Source organism: Anomaloglossus baeobatrachus, chromosome 2 (assembly GCF_048569485.1).
Source record: "Anomaloglossus baeobatrachus isolate aAnoBae1 chromosome 2, aAnoBae1.hap1, whole genome shotgun sequence".
Taxonomy (NCBI): Eukaryota; Metazoa; Chordata; class Amphibia; order Anura; family Aromobatidae; genus Anomaloglossus; species Anomaloglossus baeobatrachus.
The window spans coordinates 563,164,173-563,183,897 of record NC_134354.1 but is presented as its reverse complement, the minus strand read 5'-3'; the positions used below and the strand labels follow the sequence as shown (position 1 = coordinate 563,183,897).

At 38.9% G+C, this 19,725-nt stretch overlaps 1 protein-coding gene across 4 annotated transcripts in view; it reads left to right on the top strand.

The window, feature by feature from the left end:
• The window catches only part of NALCN (sodium leak channel, non-selective), a 1,011,261-nt gene that overhangs the window by 203,871 nt on the left and 787,665 nt on the right, over positions 1–19,725 (top strand). For all 4 annotated transcript variants that reach the window (XM_075336708.1, XM_075336707.1, XM_075336706.1 and 1 more), the window contains one exon: positions 10,712–10,840. In XM_075336708.1, the coding sequence (XP_075192823.1) occupies positions 10,712–10,840 (129 nt within the window). The remainder of the gene's footprint in view (positions 1–10,711; positions 10,841–19,725) is intronic.

The following is a 19,725-nucleotide window of genomic DNA, read 5'->3' as shown; positions in this document are numbered from 1 at the left end:
ACCCCCGCATGGTTAATAAAAGAGACCCTAAGGCTATGTTCGCACGTTGCGTTTTTTTCCACGTTTCAGCAGCGTTTTTAGCAGCAGCGTTTTTGCGCTAAAACGCATGCGTTTTTGATTGCCAGCAAAGTCTATGGGAAAAGCAGAAATCCTGTCTGCACTTTGCTTTTTTTTCAGCAGCGTTTAATTTGCATATTTGTGGTCAAAAACCATGCTGAAAAAGAAGCAGCATGTCAGTTGTTTTTGCCATTTCTGCAGCGTTTCCTTAACATTGGAGTCAATGAGAAATGGCAAAATGCAACCAAAATCACAATTCCTGCGTTTTTCATGCTTTTTACCTGCTTTTCCACTGCGTTTTTGGCTCCAAAAACGCATGCTTTTCTGGACAAAAATTAATGGGTTCTAATGTTCCTTTACACACACACAATAACCGAAAATTTAAATGTTAAAAAATTATAAACTTCACCTATTTTTCTGATAAAATGTGTATAACCACTATTTTTTCATTAAAATTGATCATTTCCCATATAGTTTAATTAAAAGTTAATTTTATACTTTTTTTCTCTTTTTTCATTCTTTTTGACTAATTCAACTTTATTTCTCAGTGTCTTGATCTCAAAAACGCATCTGCAGAAACGCAGGTGAAAACGCAGGTAAAAAGCGCTAAAAACGCACTAAAAACGCGGTAAAAACGCATGCGTTTTTAGCGCTAAAAAATGGTCAAAAGCCATTTGGTCAAAAACCAAGGGAAGGAAAACGTGCAGAATAAACTGCAGGTACTCCGACGCAACGTGCGCACATAGCCTAAATATCACCGAAGAAAGACAAATAGCAGAAGGCAACATGCAGGTTGAAGACAAAATCAGTAAAACACTAAAGAGACCCATTCAAGCCGACAAACAACTTTATTACCAATAGATACTGTATATACAGAGATAAAAAAAAATTAACCTCTGAAGGGCAAGACTAGGAAGGCATACAAGAAGTTCAAAGAGATACAACTAAAATTTCAATCAAGACTGGGAATGTTGAAAGACGCTATTGGGAACAAACTAACTAAGCCAGAACAGAATAACCCCTTAAGGACCGTTCGATTTTTCCATTTTGAGTTTTTCTTTTTGCTCCCCTTCTTCCAAGAGCCGTAACTTATTTATTTTTCCATCAATCTTGCCATATGAGGGCTTGTTGTTTGCAGGATGAGTTGTACTTTGAAATTAAACCATGAGTTTTACCCTATATTGTACTGGAAAAGAGCAAAAAGTTCCAAGTGTGGAAAACTTGCAAAAAAAAGTGCAAAGGCACGATTGTTTTTGGGATATTTTATTCACCGGTTCGCTATATGATAAAAAACTGATGTGTCAGTGTAATGGCTCTGGGTGGTATGAGCGCATAGATACCAAACATATATAGGTTTAGGTTTACATTTATCTAAGGGGTGAAAAATATGCAGAAGTTTGTAAAAAAAAAAAAAAGAAAAAAAAAAGTGGTGCACTTTTTGCGCCATTTTCCGTGACCCGTAGAGTTTTCATTTTTCAGGATATGGGGTTCAGTGATGGCTTAGTTTTTGCATCTTGAGCTGATGTTTTTAACGGTACCCTTTTTGCGCAGATGCTCCTCACCCATGGGCAAAACACTACTGAGACAACACAGGTTGAGGGATTTACACATTGGTAAGACTTTACTGGTTCTCCAACAGGCAAATACATCAAACAAAAACACAAGATGGTAGAAGAGACATAGTTTCACCCTTCTGTTGGCCCACCAGGTAATAAAATATTTGTGACTTTGGGGCTTCCAGAGCCAACTATCCTAGTCCAGCAACACCCCACTTTTGGCTGGCACCTAATTAGCAGATATAGCAATAATCTTAGGAAGCTGACAAAGCACAGCAAGATATGTAGCCAGGCGACCGAGCAGTTCTAACCTGTCTTCTTCTAGCAAGTTTTTGGTCTCAGTAATGAGCAGTAAAACAGTTCTGTGTTCCTTCAGCTGGAGCTATGGATCCTAGGCTGAAATCTTGTATAATGAATTTTAAAGCAGTTCCGTGATTCCCCCAGCTGGAAGCATAGTTCCTCAGCTGGAGTCATGTGGAACATTCCTTAATATTGAAACAGTTCTGTAATTCTCTCAGCTGCAACCATAGCTCCTCGGCTAAGTTCATGTGGAATAACTCCAAATCTTGGAGTAGTTCTGTGATTCCACCAGTTGACTCCACCCACTGTAACTCCTTGGGTGGAGTCATGTAAAATAACTGTCTGGTGACAGAAGCAAGGCCTTTTTCTATCCCTAAATTCTCTTAAAGGATTAGTGGAGATGGCTGCTCTCTTATTGGTCACATGTTCAACCCGACTGCATAATTTTCCTTTGAACTATGTGGTCAGAAGGGCTGAGGAAATACACATTTTACAGACAATAGGGCTTCGATCAGTGTCTCATGAGACAATTGCTAACTTCTCTTGGTTTAACAAACAAAGGAAACATATGTCTGGCCTAAGAGCAGTTCATCCCCCACACAAGTCGGGGCTTCCAGGGCCAACAATCCAGTCCAGCAGCACCAAGCTTGTGACAGTGACCCACTGATCAGAGATATTGGCAAGCTTAGGAAGCTGACCAAGCACAATAAGATTTGAAGCCAGGTGACCAAGTAGTTCTATCCTGGCATCTCCAAGGGAGTTTGTGAGCTCAGTTTTGAGCAGTGAAGCAGTTCTGTGTTCCTTCAGCTTGAATGGCTGAGGCAATACACATTTACAAACAATAGGGCTCTGATCAGTCTTACATGAGATAATTGCTAACTTCTCTTGGTTTAACAAAGAAAACAAACGTCAGGCCTAATTAAGAACAGTTCACCACCCCACACAAGTGGCCAAATGCTGAGTCATCACACTAATTGCTAACATTAGATGGATGTTGGAAAAGGCCAAAGAATATAACAAGGAGCTCTAGTTTTGCTTCATCGACTATAGCAAAGACTGTGTTGATCACCTGTAACTTTTGGAATATCAAGAAGGATATGGTGTTCCAAACCATCTGATCAGCCTCATCATGCACTTTTACATCGACCAAGAAGCAACAGTTCATACAGAAACCGGTGACATGGCATGGTTCAAAGTAGAGCGAAGTATCAGACAATGATCCTTCCTGTGTTAAGATGGAAAGCTCAAACACAGAACTCCTACTCAATACAAAGAAGACAAAGATATTGACTACTGCAAGGTATGATGGGAACACATTTGAGATGGACAGTTACTAAATAGAAGTTGTAAAAAACTTCATCCTACTCAGATCAGTGATCAGGCAAGATTCAACAACAACAACATAGAAAGTCAAGAGAAGCTATAGGCAACTCAACAACGAAGTCAATCGACAAATCCTCAAATTGAGGAACATTTCACTGCTGACGAAGACACGGCTCATACATAGTTTGGTCTTCTCTGTGGTAACATATGGGTGCGAAACTTGGACAATAAAGAAACAAGAGAGAATAATAATCAATGCTTTTTAAATGTGGTGTTGGAGAAGGATATTATCAATACCATGGATTTTTTTTTAACAAATCAAGTCAGACATGTCACTCTATGCAAAAGTCACCAAGCTGCTACTTGCCTTTGGACACATCATACAAAGAGAGTAATCACTGGAGAAGGACATCAAGGTTGAAAAAATATAAGAAACAAGGCGAAGCGGATGAAGAGCAACCTGATGGCTTGATACTATCAAGATAACGGTGGAGAAGACACTGGTGGACCTACATAGGCTTGCACAAGATCGATCTTCCTACAGAGTGTTCATCCATCAAGTCGCCATGGCTCAAGATCAAGCTGAAGGCTGTTAAAAGAAAGAAATGGTGGCTGTTATATGCCACATGTAGAGAGAAATTGTCTGTTAAACGTTATCCCACTATATAAGGGCCCTGAAAGAGTCTGGATAGTAGCAAACACAAAAATACAGATGTGTATATTGTCTCCTTTGTACATAAAATAAAAAATAAGTCTACCTTCACACAGAGTGCTATTAAAAAAACTTGCTTTACACTTTACCATATTTAGCTTCTTTTTCCTCTATTCTGGCTAACACAGTACCACAATATTACCTTGTATTGCACATCCTATATTGGTAAAAATAACTTAAAACTGTATGGTAGACATGAACGGATTAATTCATGCATTCCTGGACCACAGTCTAGGGCAGTGTTCTCTAGCCGTGGACAGGAGCTGCGTGAATTTCCTTACCCTTTGTGACGCCTGACTTAAGTTATGAGTATGTTGATCTAATAATTTGTCTAATGATTAGCCTGGCTGGAGAAACGTCATCAGTTCTCTGCAGCGATCATATCACACTAGGCTAGCAATTCAAATACCACGCTGGGGAAATTCACACAGCTTCTGTGGCTATTACTAAAAATAACTGGCCTGGGTAGTGTAATGGAGTTGCTAAAAGTGATCCAATCATCTCTGGTGATGGTCCAAGAATCTACCCTTCAAGAAAGCAACATACATGAATCTCTTGGGCCTGATTCATCATGCAGTTTGCTGAAATCTGAAAGAAAACTATTTGAATCATGGAAAAAAAATTGCGCAACTTGTAGTTTACATATATTTTGCAACTATTCAAAACTAAGAGTCCTTATAATGGCTAACTGAAAAGAAGGTAACAAATAGCAAGCTATCCAGTTGACTCTGGTTTCTTCATCAAGCATAGTAGCAGGAATATTTTTTTGTATTTACTGGCTAAGACCTCTGCCACACTCACGTGGAAATCACGCATGTGCCGCGAGACACGTATTTTCCCTGCGTATTGCGTGTGGTAAGTACGTGTCTCCAGTACGTGCGGTCCACGTGTGTTCTCCGTGTGCTATCCGCGATAACACACGGAGAACTGGTAATTTGCATACTCACGTGGTCCTTGTTGCTGTACAGGGTTCTGATCTTCGGCTCCAGCCCCGCCCACTCCCCGCTGATGCTGCTTGCGGAGGGGCGGAGATTAGAGCCTGTCACAGCACGTCCACCTCCTTTACACGCTCATAATGAGCGGCGGCCAGCAGCAACTGTTTGTAGCGGAAGATTCTGCAGGGCTGGTGGAGGTGAGTATGTGTTTTTTTTTATTTTAAATTAATGACACGTGTTTCTCCGGTGCATGTCACACGGGACCGCATCCACACTACATCCGTGTGGTACGGGTGCGGGCCGTGTGACACCCGTGCTGCCGGAGAAAATGTGGACATGTCGGCATGAGGAACACACGGACACACGTAAGTATGGAACGGACACACGTTCTGTTCCAAAATAGTTACGTGTGTCCAAACCATTATGAAATCATATGTCCACGTGTGTACATGCCTCCGGTACGTGAAAAAACTGCCAAACACGTACCAGAGGCACGAACGTGTGACAGAGGCCTAACATGGTACACAGATATATTTTTCCTGTTTGCAACTATTCTCATTCTTATACCAGCATTGCCAATTTTTTTTAAAAAGTGGGTAGAGATTAGTAATTTGGGGCATGACCAATTGCAGCTCCACAAATTCTTCAACATTTTTAGGCCACAGAAGTGGCTTAAATTACAAAAGAAATGTGCACTTGAGTCCCTGACTGGTGTACATTTCTCACAGATAAAAGATGAGCAAAATAAATTGAGGTGCATGCTTTTTTAATCATTTTGACGCATAGTACTTTAGCACTACTTGGATTAAGAATGATGTATAAAACTCCAGTCATGAGGAGTCTGCCCGTAGTGGGTTTTTATAGCCACCAAAAAAAACGCAAAAACTGTGTCCTTGAAAGTAGCTTAAAACTTTCTTCTTCCCGTTTATTAATGCACAAGTGTAATTACAATTTAGAATAACTCAAGTTTGCATATTTATAGCTATGATTGAAAACTTTTGATTAATTTATAATATTTAATTTCAAATTATTTAGGCTATAATTTACCTATTAGAAAGATTATTGACAAAAGAATAATCATGTCACCTGTCAGATTTCTTATTAAAATTTCCTAAATTAACAGAGGTTCTGAGTTTTAATTTACTGATTTGCATTCTGTTAATTAAAATGTAATTTTAATTCAAAATTGTCTTTAGATACTGTATGTCTCAGTTGATTGCCACACATGTCTAGAAAAATCCAATGGAAGAATGCCTATATGTGTGTATTTGCCAATAGTGAACACATTTTTCCATACTTAAGTTACAACAATATCTAATATTTTAACAGTTTAATAAAATATCAGTTTGATATTTAATTTTAATTAAATATTTTAATAAATATTGAGCTTGCAGCGTTAGTATGTTTTAGAAAATCAAATATATTTATGCATGACATGAAATCTCCGTAATTGACAATTTATTATCATAGCCATAGCTTTCTTTTTTTACTTAAATGGGTTCTCCAAGAATTTAAAGCACATAAATAACTAAATAAAATGTTATAATCAATATATTCCTAAATACTTTTAGTTAGCAAATCCCGATAATTTTGGACAAAGAGTTAATCACTTTAGAAATAAAACGGCCTGCACATTGCTACACAGACAGAAACTTGTCCTAGAATTTTAGGACAGATGGCTGTGAGCGTGTACAGTACGAAGAGCCACTACTGTGACTAAAAGGTGCATGTCACAGGCATTATAATTTATAAAGACAAGGTGAACAGCAATGTAAACAGCCTCTTACTACCTCCACATCCTTGAGATCTTCAGTATTAGATCAGAAGGACAAGGTGGACATTACTGTGAGCAGCCTCTTCTTTTCTCAGGCTCTGCTAGAATCTCCATTATGAGCTCAGAAAAACTTGGTGGTTTGGCCAGTCTCTTCTTATCTTAGTACTTTTGGTATCTCCAATATTGGATTAGGAAGACAGGGTGGACAGCAGTATGAGCAGCCTCTTGTTACCTCAGCACTCCTGATATCTCCGATATTAGATTAGAAAAAAAGAGTGGATAGCAGGTTGAGCAGCCAAAATATTCCTAAGTACTTTTAATTAGAAAATTACAATAATTTTGACTAAGCTGTTAATCATTGACTGAAACTTGTCCTAATCACCCTGTGATATCTCCAGTATTAGATCAGAAACAGAGGATGATCAGGAAAGTGTGCAGCTTCTTTTTACCTCAGCACCCCTGGTATATCCAGTATTAGATTAAAAAGACAGGGTGGACACTAGTGTGAGTGACCTTCTCTTAGCCTCAGGATACTTGTTATCTCCAGTACTAGATCCAAAAACAGGGTGGACAGCAGTGTGAGCAGCCTTTTCTTGCCTCTGCACCCCTGAGATCTCCAGTATTAAATAAGAAAAACAGGGTAGACAGCAGTGTTATCAGTCTCTTTTTACCTTCACTTTCCTGGTAGCTCCAGTTCAACATCATTATATCCACTGGGTGTGTAGCTTTCTACTACACATGGTTACAGGAATCTGCCCTAACAAACTAGGAGAGGTTTCAGAAAGAGTAAGGGTATGTGCCCTCTATCAGTTTCAGCAGCACTTTGCAGCATGTTTTTGCTGCTTCCAAAATGCTATTTTGTACAGTACAATTACAGTGAATGATATATATATATATATATATATATATATATATATATATAAATCCCATGCCCATTATCCTTTGTTTTTCCACAGCATAAACTGACATGCAAAGCACTTTCAGAGCTGCAGCATTTCAATTTATGGTTGCGAAGACACGAGTGTTCTCCGCTGGGACACAACAGCAAAAGTCAGCAGCACCCAGAACCCTGATTGTGGACACGAACCGCTACGTTCTCCTGCAGAAAACACTCGTGTCCCCACAGGATGGAAGACGCTGCGTCTACAACGCAGTGTCTCTGGATCATGGGCATGTACCCTAACAAGGTGTCAGTGATTTAAATTCTATTGTGATTGCATTTGTAGAGAAAACAATTACGATTTGCTAATTGAAAGTATTTTGGAGTTTATTTATAATGAGACAATATAATGACATTTAAGTTAGTTATTTTTTTCTATTACAGGAGAAACGTTTTAATGGATGTGTTTACTTTTGTAATTGTTGTTTATTGCTTTCATGTCTCTATATAAAAATTAAACATTTTTTCTATGGAGACTTATGTGACTTCATACAAACTATGGATTTAGAGCAGGGGTTTCAAACTCGATTGGGTATATGGATTGCAGATAGAAAAAAATTGAATTTGTGGAGCCAAATCCTTTGCAGGACAATGTGACAAAAAAATGGAGGGGGCGATTGCTGAATGATAAAACTGCACACTGATGGCTTGCATAGAGCGCTGTTCACACATACAGATACACAGTCACAAGCCCACAGCCTATTAGGTGACGCCTATATTACTAGATCAGGAATTCTGCCAAGCTGTGCACCATACAGGGACAGGAACTCTAATATGCAAGGCCTAACAAAAAGGGGCCTGGCTGTATCCTGTACAAAAAAATATGAAGTTTTTAGTTAGTATTATCTTGCACCTGTGATACCTCCACTTAGTAGCGGCTTAGCTGTATCCTGCTAGAGTAGTAGTTTTTGGCCTGGGCATTGAAAAACTGCAGCCCCATCTTTGCTGTAGGTAATGATATGTATTCCTTTGTTGTTCCTTTTTGATGAAACAAGAACTGAAGCTGGTCAGATTCAGTGATTTAGCCAGTTTCAGAGCAGCACTTACAAGCTCTATAGGAAAGAGCTTGTAAGCATTGCGCTCCTTGTCTAGGAGACCAGCCACCAGTGATAGACTGCAGAGATGTCCCGTAACCTAGGCTATGAGCTGTAAACAACATGAAGAATATTAAGGCTTCTAGTAACAAGTTTTTAAAAGTGCTTTTTTTAAGTTTTAGCTATTTATTATTGTGACAAAAACCTTTGATGGTAAATCTCCATCAATGCTGTGGTGTGAGAGAAAATCATACTTTATAACACCTGGTTGGGGACCAAGCCCCACTGTAGGCTATTGAGACGGCAAGGTCCCCAGCAGCTTTTCCACGGCGGAGACCTGTCAGTCCGGTGCAGCGGGCAGAGGGAAGCCATCTACAGCATGGCTCAGTACCCAGTTGCCAATTACAGTATGTTTTTCTCTGAAACACCGCAGCGCTTCCGAATCAAACATACCTGTGCAGGTTCATAAATCAAGTAGTTGATACATTCTGCCGATGAATTGGGCAGAATGTATCAGCTGTCAGGCTCCCTTTAAAATGTGTATTATAAAATATTTGGCAACAGTAGTAAAGGGAAATGCCAAATGCATGATATATTGGTAAAACTGACCTGACATTATGATTCCCCAGGCAGTACGAGTTCATAGAAACCAAACATACAATATAGTTTTACTTTTATATAAAAGCGGTGAAACAAAATTCATAAGTTTGTCCAAAAATAAGAATTGCGCTTTTGTCGCCTTTTTTCGAGACCCATAGTGTTCTCATTTTTTTTTCGATCTGAAACTCAGTGACAGCTTATTTTTTGTGTCTGCAGCTGGCATTTTTAATTATACCATTTGGGTAAATGTGATGTTTTGAAACTTGAATTTTGGCATTTGGAATTTTTTTTCTTGTGACACCGTGTACCGATCAGATTACATCATTTATATTTTAATAGATTGGGCATTTCTGAATGCGCCAATACAAAATATGTTTTTTTAATTATTATTGTTTTACTCTCAATTGGGAAAAAGGGGGGGGGTGATTTGAACTTTTAGGTTTTTTTATTTTTTTATATCTTTAAAACTTTTTTTACTGATTTTTTTACTGATTTTACTAGTTCCCTACACTCCGATTGTTTCTGCTGATCAGAGCGATATTTCAGCATCTCTCTGATCAGCAGAAATGCTGTGTTCCTGTGAGTACCAGCACTCTGCCTGCATTCATAGCAAGTGAGTCATCACATCTGACCCTGCGCTGTTATGGCAACACATTGGCGCCCGTGATCATATTACAGGGCCGCCGATGGCAGCAGGGAACTCTGCGGTTCCTTCCGGAGTATGTTAGATAGCGCTGACAGAAATTGACAGCGCAATCTAAGAGGTTTACAGGTGCAGGTGTTAGCCGCAAATGTCTACTGAACAGATCAGTAGACGTGTGGGGATTACTGCTGTAACTGGGTGTAGGCTACCTAGGACGTACATATATGTCCTAGCTCGTGAAGGGGTTAAAAAAATGATAACAGGTTTTTAAGAGCCAGAATTCCTGCTGGTTGGTAGGGGATCAAATACTTAATTTGCAATTTATTGCATGAAATAAATATTTAAAAGTCACACAATGGGATTTTTTTGGATTCTGTCTGTCACAGTTGAAGTGTATATACAATATATACAATATATACAGACCTCTCCACTTTTTGTAGGTGGAGAAACTTGCAAAACTGGCGGTGTATCAAATACTTATTTTCCTCACTGTATAATGTATACTTTACATATTTATATCAAGATATATATGTGTATATATATTTATATATATATATATATATATATATATAGATAGATAGATAAATATGTATATATAAATTGTGTATATATAAATATATAATTTGTGTATATACAATATATATATATATATATATAGGTATATAATTTGTGTTTATATGATATGTGCGTGTGAGAAAACACTTTGTTGTTTTACTTCATGAGGTGATGGGTTGTTAGTCTATACTGGAAGAAGTTTTGCATATTTAGATTACCTTGGGGTTTTTTTTACATTTGATGTCATCTATGGAATTAATTTAAACATGTTTTTCTTTATAGACGCTCAGGAGAACAAATCTGGAGTGTCTCCATATTTCTACTATTTTTCCTGCTCCTCTATGGAATTCTTGGTGTTCAGATGTTTGGAACTTTTACATATCATTGTGTGACAAATGATACACAGCCAGGGTAAGTGAGCAATTTCATGATTATAGCTATCTGTCCTAGTTAAAACAAATATTAAAATGTTAATCAGACAACTCTAAAGGGCTACATAATTGGAGATCTGTAAGCTGGCACCGTAACAAAGTCTGGCATTGATTGCCACTAACCCATTACTGAAATCCACCATACATGTTTAGCAGAAATGTGCACTATATGTTTTGGGAGAGCTCATGAACTAAACTAAGTCCAGCCCATACAATGCTATTTTCTGATCACAGAAGTTTATTCTCTTTCATACCTCTTTCAATCATGACGAGGGCATTTAACTGTTTGGAAATGGGGATGGAACATATTTCTGGCAATTTAGGACTCTTCTCATGGCAGCCAAGGGCCTAATGAAGGTTCATGTGTCTGGCCTATATGTACACCTTTGAAGCACAGCCTGTGGCTGTGTTACATCGGAGATTGTCATTTTTAAAATAAAATTTACATTTTACACTTATTCAGTCTCCATACCCTAAGAGAGTAATAAAACAATTGATTTAAAAAAAAGTATAAAATATCAAATACATTTAAAAAAAACACAGATATAAAGTTACTTTTCTCAAAAGATAAATAATAAAATCTAAAAAGAAAAAAAAATGAACATACAGTTTCTTGCATCACAGGGTATATACCATAATTATCACTAATATTTATCCAATATGTGAACATCAACATAAAATCAAAATTGAAGTGACATGCTCAATGTTTTTTTTGTCACTTTGTATGTTAAAAAAAATATTGAAAGAAATCAAAAAGACATATATGTAGTGTTGAGCGAACCCGGATCCGCACGGTTTGAGAGCCCGATCCGAGTATGACCAGTACCCGGGATTCGGGGTGCACGATCCGGATCCGTTTTTTTTTTCCTTCCTCTCTCTCTCTCTCTCTCTCTCTCTCATCCCGGATCCCCATTGATTTACATGGACGCCGATTCCGGATCGGATCCGGACTTCTGCAGCAACCCGATCCGGATCCGCCGGACCCGGATTATAACCGATCCGCTCAACTCTACATATATACTCTAATGGTACCAACAGAAACAACAGTTCAGCCTGTGCAAAAACAAGCTTCTCATAAAGCTTTATCAACCAAAAAAATAAAAATTGTCATTGTTTTTATTACTACAGTCAAAGTAATAACATATACATGTATGATTCAATAATAGGTTTCAAATTGAAAGTGAGATTAAATGTATTGTATAAAATCGATAGGTAAGCATTAATTAAGAAACTTAACATACTGCAATAGGGAAAAAGAAGAAGAGATGGGATTTTCAGATTTTTGAGTAAAATAACCTTACAGGAAAATGCATCTACGTATCAGTCTAGGGGGGAAATCCACAAAAGTAACTTAGCTTCCTAAAAGGTGCCCAAGGGGCTCCTGGAGTTTAGCCCAGGACAAAAGTTAGAGAAAAGTGCAAGGATAACAGAAGAGGAGTCCAAAAATAAGAGGGAAGAAAGTATCTGGACCTGACATTGAAAGAGAAGACTCATGCTGAGTTTATGACTATAGCACAGAGAGTAGTCACATTTCTTGCTAGTGTATATCAAGTAGTAAAACATAAAAAAACATAATAATCATTCATTATAACTAAATTGATCCGTAGTACAAGGTATTGTTTTCACAAAGTCAACATCATAAAAATAAAATCCCCTAAAACATGGTAGAAATGCTGTTTTTCTTCTATTCCATCCCACTTAGATGTTTGTTCCTGCTTTTCAGGAGATTTAATGGTAAAAGTAATATCATCCAAACTAGAACTCCTCTCTCAAAAAATAAACCCTAATATGATGATTTAGACTCTTTGGATTCAAGAAGATTTAAACTGAAGCCAAAAATAACTTCATCTCAGAGGACAGACAAGGAAATGTGCACAATACCCTCCAGGTATCAGTAGATGTAATGTCTCCAGCCCAACTTACCTCCTAATGTGAAAGTGTGAGGAGCAGGAATAGCCTTTTAAACACTCCCTGATGTGTAGAATTTCTATTTTCACACTTTTGTGTTTTCCTTCCTTTATTCCATTTTTATATGGTCTCTTGACATAGCCATTTAAGGGCTTGTTTTTTGCGTGTAAAATTGTAAATTTGAAAAGATACCTATCACTTTAGTACTGAAAAATAAAAAGAAAAAATGTCCAAATGCATTGAAGTGGTGAAGAAAGAAAAAAAGAATTCCATTTGTTGTGTTTATTTTGCAGTAAAATCCAGGCCAGTACAATTACAGCAAAATCAAATTTGTACAGTGTTTTTATGTTTGTTTTTATTTAAGTAGTGGAAAAAAAATCAGAAATATGTTTAGAAAAAAAAAATTAAGTTTGTATTGCCACTTTTTTCAAACACAACGTAGTTTTTTTTATAGTTATGTGAATCGCTTGCTTTTTGCATGGCACACTGACATTTTTTATTTATAATCTCAAACCAATGACTTTTATTATCTATATCTCCTAGAAAAATACTCTTAAAAACACGTTAATTGATATACAGGATGGTCCAAAAGTAGGTGGACAGTATGTGTAATAGGGTTATGAAGGGGGAGATTTATCAAACATGTGTAAAGGTGTAAAGTGAAACAGCCTAGTTGCCCTTAGCAACCAATCAGATCCCACTTTTCATTCTTCACATACTCTGGAAAATGAAAGGTGGAATCTGATTGGTTGCTAAGGGCAACTGAGTCAGTTTCACAGATCCAGTTTTCTGTCCACCTACTTTTGGACCACCCTGTATATTAAAATACTTCATATCAAAAATAATAAACATAGTGAACATTATCTATGTGAATACCAATTTCCAGAGAGTTATAAATATGTACAAATATATTAGGTTTAGATTTAAAATAGCCACCTCTACACATATTTACTTATATACCTTACTCCTGAGAATCCTCTTACCTTGGAGGTGAAACGCTTTGAGTAGATGTATGAGTGCTTATTACAGCAATTTTTGAGATTGTGGTTCATGTATATATGTGACACCAATTTCGGTTTTTCTCAGTGAATGTTTTGGTGATTCTGCACCATTTTCTGCTAAATTAATGTGCAACCAAGTCAATCTGGCTCAGTACGATTTTTGACCGAGATTGAGAGTGGTTGCAAATACCTTTTTTGTGGCTTGTAATTGTGCTATATGGATATCATAACCTTATGACTTTTGCCAATTTAGGCCTAATAGTGTTTGACAGGATAAGTCTACATTGAATTGGGGGTGCTATCAGCGCAGATATAGCGTGCCAACCTCAGCGGTCAGACAGGGTCACTTTAGGGCTTAATAAGGCCTGGCTATTTAAAATGTAAATATAATATATCTATACATATTTACACCTCACTGCGGGGGTTGTATTCACATACAGTATATCACATAAGTAAGTATAACCCTCACTTTTTTGTAAGATTTTTATTATACCTTTTCATGGGACAACACTGAAGATATGACACTTTGATACAATGTAAAGTTGTCAGTGTGCAGCTTGTATAACAGTGTCAATTTGGTGTGCCCTCTAAATAACTCAACACACAGCCATTAATGTCTAAACCGCTGGCAAATAAAGTGAAGTAAAAGTCCAAAAATGGACAAATTGTGGCAAAAGTGCAATATTTTGTGTGGCAACCATTATTTTCAAGCATTGCCTTAACTTTTTTGGGCATCGAGTTCACTAGAGCTTCACAGGTTGCTCCTGAAATCCTCTTTCACTTTTCCATGACCACATAATGGAGATGGTGGATGTTAAAGACCTTGCACTTCTCCACCTTCCGTTAGGGGATGCCCACAGATACTCAATAGGTTGTAGGTGTGGAGACATGCTTGGCCAATCAAGCACCTTTACCCTCAGTTTCTTTAGCAAGGCAGTGATAATCTTGGATGTGTGTTTGGGGGTTTTATCATGTTGGAATACTGTCCTGTGGCACTGTTCCTGAAAGCAGGGTATCATGCTCTGCTTCAGTATCTCACAGTACATGGTGACATTCACGGTTCCCTCAATGAACTGTAGCACTCCACAGATAGCAGCACTCATGCAGCCCCAAACCATGATACTCCCACCACGATGCTTGACTGTAGGCAAGACACACTTGTCTTTGCACTCCGCACACTCTTGACACCATCTGAACTAAATAAGCTTATTTTGGTCTCATCAGTCTACTGAACATAGTTCCAGTAATCCATGTCTTTAGTTTTCTTGTCTTCAGCAAACTCTTTCCAGCCTTTCTTGTGCATCATCTTTAGAAGAGGCTTTTTTCTGGGGTACAGGCATGCAGACCAATTTGATGCAGTGTGTGGCATATGGTCTAAGCACTAACAGGCTGACCTCCACACCCCTTTAACCTCTACAGCAATGCTGGCAGCACTCATACATCTATTTTGAAAAGACAACCTCTGGATATGATGCTGGGTACGTGCAATCAACTTCTTTCGTTAACCATGTTCTGAGTGGAACCTGTCTTGTTAAACTCCTCTATGGTTTTGGCCACTGTGCTATAGCTTAATTTCATGGTGTTGGCAGTCTTCTTATAAACTGCTTCATTTTTATGAACGGAAAAAGAAAAAAGAGGGGGCGCGCTCCTGTGTAAAATCCAATGAAAAAAAAATTTTTTACAAGCAGTGTGATGGACACAATCACCTGATCCTATTGTACATCAGGTACAACACTGGGGAACCAGCCGATGGGAAAATACAGGGTGTATCACTATGGCATCAGCGGGGATCTCGTCCTCTCAAGCCTGCAGGATTTCCAGCCCGGGCGGCCGCTCACGCGATCGATAACCCACGTGGAGAGCTCAACCGCCAGACCAGCGTTAGGCTGCAGCTCCTCCTCTGGGATGGACGGACCCGTAGACACGATGCCAGTGACTCACCGGCCCTTCAGAAGCGTGGATGGATTCAGGCAAATCTTGGATTAGCTGCAGCAGCCCCGTGAACTCCAGCAAGGAGATGAGAGATTTGAGGATAATGAAAAAAACACGGTATCGGCTGCGCTGCTAGGAAAGTTCATAGAGATGATGGTATTATTTCAGAAGTTTTTATTTGCAAAAATATATGCCATTGTGGCATATATTTTTGCAAATAAAAACTTCTGAAATAATACCATCATCTCTATGAACTTTCCTAGCAGCGCAGCCGATACCGTGTTTTTTTCATTATCCTCAAATTCATCTTTATGAAGCGCAACAATTCTTTTTTTCAGATCCTCAGAGAATTCTTTGCCATGAGGTGCCAGGTTGATCTTCCAGTGACCAGTATGAGAGAGTGTGTGTGATACCAAATGTAACACACCTGCTCCCCTTTTGCTCCTGAGACCTTGTAACACTAATGAGTTACAATTTAACCTTTTTTTATTTAGGGGTGTTGAGTTATTTAGAGGACACACCAAATTTACACTGTTATACAAGCTGTACACTGACTACTTTACATTATATCAAAGTGTCTAATTCAGTGTTGTCACATGAGAAAAGATATAATGAAATATATAAAAAAGAATGTGAGGTGTGTCCTCACTTTTGTTATATACTGTAGATAGAAAACACTATTTTTCTTATTTTTGATACTAAGGTTTTTTTTTCATATACAGTGGAACCACGGTTTACAAGTAACTTGGTGTGGGAGCATTTCGCTATACGAGCAAAGCTTGCTGTAAACTTGTAATTCAGTTTACAAGCAAGCTTTGCTGTATGAGCAAATACTCACCGGACACCCTTCCGGTTCCGCACTTTCACCGCGCTGCTACCCGCTCTTGCAGTCCACACAACACACAAACACGCACAAACACACACATATTATGCTGAGCTTACCTTCCGTTCCATTACCAGCCTCCTGTTTCTTGTAGTCCGCAGGTACAGTATGCGTATCTGGTAACCATCTCAACGAGGCAGGAACTTCCACTGTCAGCCGCTTCTCAAAGGCAGCGCGCTGACCAATCAGAGGCAAGTGGCTCATGCCTTTGACGTCAGCGCGCTGGCAGTGGAAGCTCCGTCATCGGTCGCGATGGTTACCCGATACACATCCTGTACCGGTGGACTACAAGAATCAGGAGGCCAGCGAGGGAACGGAAGGTAAGGGGAGCATAATATGTCTGTGTGTGTGTTTGTGCGTGCGTGGAATAGCACAATAGGGGACCAGGATGGGACATTAAACAAGTTGTGGAACTAATTGTCTGAGCTTGCATTATTTCTATGGGAAATTTTGCTTTACTAGACGAGTAACTTGGTTTACAAGCACACTCCCAGAACGGATTGTTCTCGTAAATCAAGGTTCCACTGTATCAGTAAAAGTGTTTTTAGGAGTATTTTTTCTTTAAGATTATAATTGAATATATGCTCTATATTATTTACTGTAAATAGCCTTTTTTAGTTATGCTAATTAGTGGTACATATGGCTGTTTGATTGCTTTTTATTGCATTTTTTATTGAAGTGCTTGCGGTAACCAAAAACAAAAAGTTTGGACACACCTTCTCATTCAAAGAGTTTTCTTTATTTTCAGGACTCTGAAAATTGTAGATTCACATTGAAGGCATCAAACTATGAATTAACACATGTGGATGAAATACTTAAAAAAGTGTGAAGCAACTGAAAATATGTCTTAGATTTTAGGTTCTTCAAAGTATTCACCTTTTGCTTTCATTACTGCTTTGGCATTCTCTTGATGAGTTTCAAGAGGTTGTCACCGGAAATGGTTTTCCAACAGTCTTGAAGGAGTTCCCAGAGATTCTTAGCACTTGTTGGCCCTTTTGCCTTCACTCTGCGGTCCAGCTCACCCCAAACCATCTCAATTGGGTTCAGGTCTGGTGACTGTGGAGACCAGGTCATCTGGCATAGCACCCCATCACTCTCCTTCTTAGTCAAATAGCCCTTACACAGCCTGGAGGTATGTTTGGGGTTATTGTCCTGTTGAAAAATAAATGATGGTCTAACTAAACGCAAACTGGATGGAATAGCACACCTCTGCAAGATGCTGTGGTAGGCATGCTGGTTCTGTATGCCTTCAATTTTGAATAAATCCCCAACAGTGTCACCAGCAAAGCACTCCCACACCATCACACCTCCTCCTCCATGCTTCACGGTGGGAACCAGCCATGTAGAGTCCATCCGTTCACCTTTTCTACAAACACACGGTGGTTGGATCCAAAGATCTCAAATTTGGACTCATCAGACCAAAGCACAGATTTCCACTGGTCTAATTTCCATTCCTTATGTTCTTTAGCTCAAACAAGTCTCTTCTGCTTGTTGCCTGTCCTTAGCAGTGGTTTCCTAGCAGCTATTTTACCATGAAGGCCTGCTGCACAAAGTCTCCTCTTAACCGTTGTTCTAGAGATGAGAAGGTGTGTCCAAACTTTTGGTCTGTACTGTATGTGCGTGTGACACTACCGTAGCGATTAAGGGTGGGTGCTATCGCACGCGACATCGCTAGCTGATGCTAGCGATGTCGCAGCGTGCAAAGCCTGCCTTAGGATACTTGAAGCTGCAATAGCTAAGTCTCTTGTTCTATACACTTTATAACAAGGTATTGTACAAAGAAAATTATGTTCTTCTATGAAGCCAATGGCTGGGCTTCACTGGAGGACTAAGGTAGCTGCGATGGCATCTTCAGCAGGCATGGGCTGTCATGGCAAGCCATCGGTACTCCGCAATCGTGTCATGAGTGGTCTGATGAGAGCTGATGCAACAACTCAATCTTCAATGGCTAAACAGGGAATGTGTTAAATACTATGTAGGCAATGGAATTTTTGATTGTGCAGCTACATATCTTAATTTGCTGTAATGCTCAGCTGATCTGTGAAGACTTTCATGTATAGACCTTTTATGAATTCCTTTACCACTCACTTTGATTTTTGAGGGGAGTCTTGTAGAGAAATAGAGAGGCTCAGTGCTCAAATGGGCATCTTTGTTCCTTCATTTTAGCAATCGGTGGGAGTCTCAGCACCCTATTCCACATCAATCAAGGCTTATGACATGTCACTATTACTTGTAAAAGGTTTTCTTTAAGGGGTTTTACGCTACTAGGACAACCCCTTCTGATTCCACTTGTTTCTCCCAGTTAAAATAAAAACCCCTCTTCTCACCTCCCGCTCTGGTGCTATTCCAGCACTGCCGTTTCAGGGCACAAGTGACAATTTTGGTCGCCAATTACTGCTGTCTTCTTTCTCCCCGCCTTCTGATCAAATGAGTTAAAAAAACAGGAAGTGACCCTGTGACTGCCACTCACTATCTGTTAATTGCTCATTTGGTTCAAAGGCGTGGAGAGAGAAGCAGACGGTGATTGGTCATGGAGGTCCCATGATGTCACAATGTAATGTGAGCCTTGAACCACAGTTACCAAAAGCGCTGGATTGGTGCCAGAATGGGAGGTGAGCACAGGGTCTTTCATTTGACTGAGGTAAACAAGTGGAATCAGAAGGAATTGTCCTAGTAGTGGGCAACCCCTTTAAATGACAAATAGCCATTTCAATTTTCTAATAAAGCAGCCCTTACATTCTCGATATTTGTTGATAGAAATAACTATGTGGCCACACCAGTAATAGTGTTTAATTTATAAGAGTATGTGCACACATCTTTTTCAGGCGAGTTCACTCAGGAACCTGTCTGAAAAAAGGTGCTTAAAAATGCTAAAATTATTGAACATGTGCATTGCAATGTCAAAATGAAGTGCAGTACATACACTGTTGAACGAAAGGGTACCAAACAATGTTTTGAACAATTGACTTTCAGGCTCCATATACAGTATCACCAATCACTACAGCTTTGAGCGTGAGACTAACTTCATTTTATAGACATTCATCTTGGCTATCTCAAATAAATTTGACTTGCAACTATTTAGCATATGATTAGTTATGAAAATTCTTGTCATGTCATCCATTGTTACAGTTTTGCTCTTGG